At 36.7% G+C, this 8,285-nt stretch overlaps 1 protein-coding gene across 1 annotated transcript; it reads left to right on the forward strand.

The window, feature by feature from the left end:
- Positions 1–6,451: 6,451 nt before the first annotated feature.
- LOC309873006 (olfactory receptor 8J3-like) lies at positions 6,452–7,447 on the forward strand (the record flags this gene model as incomplete). Its single annotated transcript, XM_082747976.1, has 1 exon — positions 6,452–7,447. Exon 1 carries the CDS (start codon positions 6,500–6,502, stop codon positions 7,445–7,447), a length of 948 nt encoding a protein of 315 aa, XP_082604102.1. The 5' UTR covers positions 6,452–6,499.
- Between the last annotated feature and the right edge of the window lie 838 nt (positions 7,448–8,285).

The raw sequence follows: 8,285 nt of genomic DNA on the forward strand, positions 1-8,285 counted from the left end.
CTAATACAAGGCTTCATTAAAATTGTGCACTCACTTAGCAAATGAACAGATTCCTTACATCTTTGCATTCTCCTTGTTGTTTAATTTTTTTAGGTTTTTAAAATATATACACTACCCCAATAATGTTTGTTTCAGTCTAACTTAGTATTCAAAGTTAAAACTGTAGGGAATTAAATCAAATATGAACCATGGCCTCCTTGTCCCAAATCCATGTATTTTGCTTATTTTTCCCTTTTTTAATGCATTTATAGAGTGGATCTTAAACATTCTTGCCACAAATTTAAAAAAATAACTATGTCAGGTGATGAAAATGTTAATTAGCCTGGTTGTGGTGACTGTTTCACAATAAATGCATATACAAAATCATCAGTGTTGTACACCTTAATTATTGCAATTTTTATTTATCACCTGTAACCTCAATAAAGCTGTATTTTTTTAATTTTTAAAAATTAAAAAACTGACTAAATAAAACACAAACTGAACACAGTAAAAGAAATACGAAGTTTTTTTCTCTGATTTTATCAATTTTATTTATCATGTTGACTTTGGATCCTCTTTCTAAGCATATATGTTGTTATGAATACATTTTATTTTCTAGAGTAACATTTTATATTATACCACACAGTCCTTTTTAGTCAAATATATTTTTCTTTCCCAAATTCTATTATTTCCATTATTATCCATGAACCAAAAGTAAAGTCAAATAATATTAATAGCATTCTCCTATATCATCCATAACAAAAATGGCTTTTAAAAAATCATAATGCGAGTCTTCGGGAGCAGTGTTGTTGTCTGTACCAGCAGTATCGCCATCGGGAGCAGGAGCTTCACCAGGGAGGAGAGCTACTGGGAGCATCATCGGGAAGGGTCGTCCTCAGGGCTGACCTCATAGATCCTCTGTACAGATGAGCTGGGACTTGAAGTAGATCTCTGTTTCTATCCCAGCCCAGTGATCCCACAACTCTAGAGAAACAGTGAGGTCAAAACAGCATTAAGAACCCCTCCCAAATACTTGCAGTGAAATCCAGGGAGAGACAAGATGGCGGGGAAGTAGGAGGAGGAGCCTTTTCAACCTGTACCCTAAAGTGAGCTGATTACCTTCCAAAGAACTCATATCACCCACGAAATCAGCCTGAGATCAGAATTATACACATCTGGATCTCTACAGGAGCAGAAGGCACCTGTAGTGGGCAGTCTTTTTGTTTGTCTGTTTTTGTTTGTATACTTCATAAATCTTACCTTGGGGCCCATTTGGGCTGAACCTTCTCTTTTATCTTCCCTTTATTTCCTCTCTCTCTCTCCTTTTTTTCTTTTTCTTTTCTTTTTTCTCTCATTTGGGTGGGGAATCCTGATTGCTCAGAAGCATTCCAGGGTGCACATTGACTGCACCACAGTCGATACATCCAGCTACATCTGTTCAGCCATCTCTCACCAAAATGAGTAGGAGGAGGAATGCCCAACAGAAGAAAAACACAGAGGATGGAGCTTCTGCAACAGAGCTAATGGCTATCAACATAAACAATATGTCAGAAAGAGAATTCAGGCTAACAATTATCCAGGCAATAGCTAGGTTGGAGAAAGCTATGGATGACCAAATGGAACTGATTAGGGCCGAACTGAAAGCACCCAGATATGATGTTCACAATGTTAGAGCTGAAAGCTACCAGGGATGAGGTTCACAATGCTCTCAATGAGTTTTAATCTAGTCTAAATTCTATCAAAGCTAGGGTAACTGAGATTGAAGATAGAATTAGTGATCTAGTGGACAAATAGATAGAAAGGATCAGGAGGAAGCCTGGAACAAACAGCTTAGAAGCCACGAAAACAGAATCAGGGAAATAAATGATTCCATGAAACATTCCAATGTCAGAATTATTGGAATCCCTGAAGGGGAGGAGAAAGAAAGAAGTCTAGAAGATATAGTGGAACAAGTTCTTCATGAAAATTTTCCCAATCTCGTGAATGGAACCAGCGTTCATGAACTAGAGGCTGAATGGTCTCCACCCAAGATTATAGATTCCAGAAAAACATCAAGGCACCTGATACTCAAATTAAGGAATCATAATTGTAGATATAATCTCTTGAAAGCCACTAGGACAAAGAGGCTCCCTACTTACAGAGGAAAGCCCATCAGAATAACGTCAGACCTGTCCACAAAGACCTGGCAAGCCAAAAAGGGCTGGATGCTAGATTCCCAAGTGTGAAGAATTCTATCAGCCGTTATGTTTAGCTCCTGAAATTATCACATATTGCTGACTGGAGTGTACAGAAGTCCTTCACTTTGGAAAAATGTCACTACTAAATATCCCAGGAATTGTCCTCCTGGATGTTTATCCAAGAAGAATGAAAGCATGTTCAGGAAAACATGTATATTAATTCTACTGACAACTGTATTCATGACAGTAAAAACTGCAAATATTTCAACTGCCCATCAATAAATACAATGATAAATTATAGTAAATACTTAGAATGGAGTATGACTCAGTGGTAAAATGGAATAAGTTGTCCATGGATTCAAGAGAGTGGATGAACTTCAATAGCATTAAGTTGAGCAAAGGAAACCAGATACAAACATACTATACTTTTCCATTTACATGAAGTTCCAAAACAGGTAAAATGAACCTATGGTGAGAGAAGTCATAGTAACTCTGGGTTGGTATATAGTAGGGGACAGTTTGCTACAAAGAAACACTGAGGAACATTTTAAGGTATTGAAATATTCTCTTATTGGAAGCAGTCGTAACTCAGGAGATGTTATTTTTCAAGTACTGTCCATGCATACTTGGCATTTGATTTTACCTAAATTATAACTTAAAATATATTGTTTTATTTATATTTTTATATATTGTTTTAAAAGAAACTGGTACAATATGGTCTTTGTTTCTTTTTTTTTCCCCAAATTTTTATTTAAATTCCAGTTAGTTATCATACAATGTAATATTAGTTTCAGATGTAGAATTTAGTGATTCATCACTTACATATAGCATCAAGTGCTCACCACAAGTGCCCTCATTAATCCCCATCACCTATTTAGCCCCCCCCCCCCAACCAACCACCTCTCTGTAACCACCAGTATATTCTCTATAGTTAAGAGTCTGTTTCTTGGGGCGCCTGGGTGGGTCAGTGGGTTAAAGCCTCTGCCTTCAGCTCAGGTCATGATCTCAGGGTCCTGGAATGGAGCCCTGACTCGGGCTCTCTGCTCGTCAGGGAGCCTGTTTCCTTCTCTCCCTCTCTGCCTGCTTGTGATCTCTGTCTGTCAAATAAATAAATAAAATCTTAAAAAAAAAAAAAAGAGTCTGTTTCTTGGTTTGCCTCTCTTCTGCCCCTGCCCACCATATTTGTTTGTTTTGTTTCTTAAATTCCACATACAAGTGAAATCATATGGTATTTGTCTTTCTCTGGCTGACATTTCACTCTAGCTCCATCCATGTCATTGCAAATGGCAAGCTTTCATTCTTTTTGATGGCTAATATTCATTAATATTCATATATATACATATATAATAATAAACATGTATTTAAACACTGTGATATACATTATATTTACATATAACATATCATAACATAAATATTTATATATGTTATATATGTGTTATATATAACTATACATATATATTTAAATACTGAATACTATATATGTATATATACACATATATATAATACTAAACATATGTATATAGTATTCAGTCTTTAAAATATTTATGTGGTGACAGGAAATTTATGGACATGACCCAGGGTTTCTATTTTAAATACTCTGTTTGACTCTTCTCTACTAATTGTGTTTTATCTCTTCTCACCTGAAATACGTCATTAAAAATAATTAAAATAATAATCTTATTACCTGTAGATTCTTTTGGTAGGACACATCCTCCTTCTAACATCCACAAGACTCTATTCCCTGAAATAATGATTTGTTAATTGTATTCTTTGAAGTAAAAGTGAAGGAAAAAGAGAAATGGTGGCATAATAAAAATACTATTTATAGAGGGTTTTTTTTGTTTGGTTTTTTGGTTTGTTTGGTTTTGGGTTTTTTTGGCAGAGAGAGAGAACAAGCAGGGCGAGCAGCAGACAGACGGAGAAGAAGGCAGAGGGAGAAACAGGCTCCCGGATAAGCAGGAAGACAGATGCGGAAATCAATCCCAGGACCTTGGGATCGTGACCTGAGCTGAAGGCAGCCACTAAACTGAATTAGCCACTCAGATCCCCTAGATAGTTTGTTCTAACTTCACTGCTAGACCATGGGTTTCTACCTCTTTGATATTGGAATTTTGCAACAATGAATCTCTGAATGCAAATGAGTTATTTTGGCAGATACACCTTAATCACCATGTCTCTTAGATGTCAGGGAATTGAACTTACTTCAGTAATGTAGGTTCATACTGCTGCAAAGATGACTCAAAGAGTCGTTGGTTGAATTCCTAGGGGAAGATCTTGTTAATGAGCCATTCCCAAGTGGCATCTTCCCCAAGGATGTAAAAGGGAACTTGTGGATCCTAGAATCACCTGTGCTTCAACTATTTTATTGAACCCCATTTAGAGATTCTCACTAAAAGCCTGAAGCAGATTCTCCATTAGAGGTAGGTAGAAAATAGTTATCTTATTTTTGTATAATGGCCTTTGAAAGATCCAAAATGAGCCCTCAAACTGAGCTGTTTTATTTCATTTTGAAATACACTTGACACTATTTATAATAGAATAATACAATATTTAAAATGGTCTGTTTCCAAGATTTGTAACTTTGCAAAGAATATATGTTGTTAAATATAATCCAACTATTTATGTCTCCATGATGTATTATTATTATTATAATTATTATTAATCTTGTGTGTATGCATACTTAAACTTTTGTTAAAGGGTAGATGTTATGTTAAAGGATGATATAGTCTTGACTGTCTAGAATTTAAGCCCCGGTCTTCAGATAGGACATGATCACAAGATTTCTTTGGACCAGATGCCTACCACTAGAACTATCAGTTGGGATTGGGAAGGGATTCTAATTGGCTTAGTTACGAAAAGATGATCATCCTTGAAACAAACATGTCTAGAATATGCAACCATGTTATAATAACACACTGATTCTTTGGCAAATATGTGCAATGAGATTATCATAGAAGCTCTGTAATGTAAGGAATTTTATCATCACGATAGCAGTGAAAAATGTCAGAATTAGGAAAATACATTGAGAAAAAGATCAACTAAAAACAAAGGCCAGGTATATTATACATTAAAAAATGTTATAAAATTCCATTAATTAAAAATATTATTTAAAAATAAGCATAGTGAAAAAAAATACAAGGAATTTTTTATAACTTTTGGGACAAGAAAGAAAAGTTATGGGCACCTAGGTCCCTCAGTCAGTTAAGCATCTGCCTTCTGCTGAGGTCTTGGGCCCAGGGTCCTGGTGTGGAGTCCTGCACTGGGCTCCATGGTCAGCAGAAAGCCTGCTTCTCCCTCTGCCTACCACTCTCCCACTTGTGTTCACTCACACACTCTCTTTCTCTGACAAATCAATAAATAAAATCTAAAAAAAAAAAAAAAAGAAAGAAAGAAAGAAAGAAAGAAAGGAAGTTATAAAGGGAAGAAAAAGGGGGGGGGTGCCTGGGTGGCTTAGTGGGTTAAGCCTCTGCCTTCAGCTCAGGTCATGATCTCAGGGCCCTGGGATCGAGCCCCACATTGGGCTCCCTGCTCTGCAGGCAGCCTGCTTCCCCCACTCTCTCTCTGCCTGCCTCTCTGCCTACTTCTGCTCTCTCTCTCTCTCAAATAAATAAATAAAACTTTAAAAAAAGAAAAAAGAATTAGTATCCGATAAAGCATAGTGAGTTGTTTTATAAAAATTTGTAATTTTCACAGATCTTATTTTCTGAAAGCTGGGAAAAAATTAGTCATCAGAAAAATAAAAGACATATCTCCATGTATTTTTGCCGAGTTGACAAAATGGAAAATGAAAACAAAGCAGTTGACAAACATGGATGGTAGAAATTTCAAATTCAATGCCCATCAAACAAAAGTTATATAAAAATAGGATGAAGGAAATGAAGCAGTATAGACACTAGAATCACCCAATGTTCAGAAAAATCAAGTCCCAGATTAGGAAATCACAAGGAGACCTTGGATTATTTGGAGGCATACAATTCCTCAAGCCTTTCTCACACTCAGAAGACATGATATGAAGATATGAACCATGGCTTCAAATGTTTGTAAGCTAATAAGTTACTCATAATTTAAAGAGATGCTGAGGAAGTAAATCATCAAGTAATGCATGATGCTAGATCACCTGTTTAATTTGCTATGCTTGCTTTTCCTATCTTCCAAATGATTGCAAAATTTATTTAACTAGTCCGTGCACTCTGATATTAATATCTGAGTTGGATTAGTACATGGTTCCAGGAAATTTCATCTAAGGAATATACTATCTAATGACCATCCTAGAAAATAATTTCTTAAAGTTTGTAACCACGCCTCCTTTTCCTCTCCAAACAGATGACTATCCAAACCCTTCCATGGCTCCTAGAAATTTCACCCAGGTCACTGAGTTTATTCTTACTGGAGTCTCAGATCGCCCAGATCTCCAGATTCCACTCTTCTTTGTTTTCCTGCTGATCTATGGGCTGACCATGGCAGGGAACCTGGGCATCATCATCCTCACTAGTGTTGACTCTCAGCTTCAAACGCCCATGTACTTCTTCCTCAGGCACTTGGCTATCATCAATCTTGGTGATTCTACTGTCATTGCTCCTAAAATGCTAATCAACTTTTTAGTAAAGAAGAAAACCACCTCCTATTATGAATGTGCCACCCAAATGGGAGGGTTCTTGGTCTTCATTGTAGCTGAGGTGTTCACATTAGCTGTGATGGCCTACGACCGCTATGTGGCCATTTGCAACCCCCTGCTCTACATGGTGGTGGTCTCTCCACAGATCTGCCTCCTGTTGGTGTCCCTCACATACCTCTACAGCTTTTCCACAGCTATTGTGGTTTCATCTTGTATATTTTCTCTGTCTTATTGCTCTTCCAATGTAATCAATCATTTTTTCTGTGACATTGTCCCGCTGTTAACATTGTCCTGCTCTGAAACTTACCTTCCAGAGACAATCGTGTTTATATCCGCAGCTACAAATTTGGTTTTATCCTTAGTTATAGTTCTAGTATCTTATTTCAACATTGTATTGTCCATTCTAAGGATGCGTTCATCAGAAGGGAGGAGAAAAGCCTTTTCCACATGTGCTTCGCATATGATGGCAGTCACGGTTTTCTACGGGACACTGCTATTCATGTACTTGCAGCCGCAAGCTAACTACTCATTGGATACTGATAAAATTGCTTCTGTGTTTTACACGCTGGTGATCCCCATGTTGAATCCCATGATCTACAGCCTGCGGAACAAGGATGTGAAGGCTGCCTTACAGAGATTTCTGGCAAATTCATGCTGCTCTTTGAAACCAATGTAATTTTAGAACTCCAAAGGTAAATGATGAAATGGTTAGAGAAGGTATCCCATATCAGAGAAAACAAACATTAGGTGGCTGACTTATAGATTTACAAGTAACTCCAGGAATTAAAAGCAGCTGGGATTTTGGAAGCACTGAATCCAAAAGTAAACTGACGTTCTTGGAAATAGGAGGTTAAAACAGGAACGAGCATTATTTGCTAACTTAATATGTTGGTACCCAATTTCAATGAAATATTATCAGGAGTCAGGATACATAGAAGTTAAAAAAAATGTAAATAGGTTTGAACAGAGCAATACAATATGGATGAGAACAATAAGTTGTTCTTTCTTATCCTTTGTCTTCCTTTTTGCTTTTTGACTGGGTATGTTGGGATATAGTGGATCAAGGCATCTGAGGAACTATTATTACAGATGGCTAAAATCCTTTTCATAACCAAGTTGGTAAAATCAAACTGAAAATCATATTTAAAATAAAACTTTCTCTTTCTTAATACTGTTTGATTAAAAAATATATATATATACCACTGATAAATTTATATTCTGAAAACTAACCAAATATAATTGAAATTATTTTTTTTTAAAGATTTTATTTATTTATTTGACAGAGAACACAAATAGGCAGAGAGGCAGGCAGAGAGAGAGGAGGAAGCAAGCTCCCTGCTGAGCAGAGAGCCTGATGCGGGACTCGATCCCAGGACCCTGAGATCATGACCCAAGCCGAAGGCAGCGGCTTAACCCACTGAGCCACCCAGGCGCCCTAATTGAAATTATTTTAATGCAATTAGTATAATTTATATAACTTTTAGTGAAAGACCCAGAGTGCAATCATTGATAGG

Source organism: Mustela nivalis (assembly GCF_964662115.1).
Source record: "Mustela nivalis genome assembly, chromosome: 9".
In the NCBI taxonomy this organism is placed as follows: domain Eukaryota; kingdom Metazoa; phylum Chordata; class Mammalia; order Carnivora; family Mustelidae; genus Mustela; species Mustela nivalis.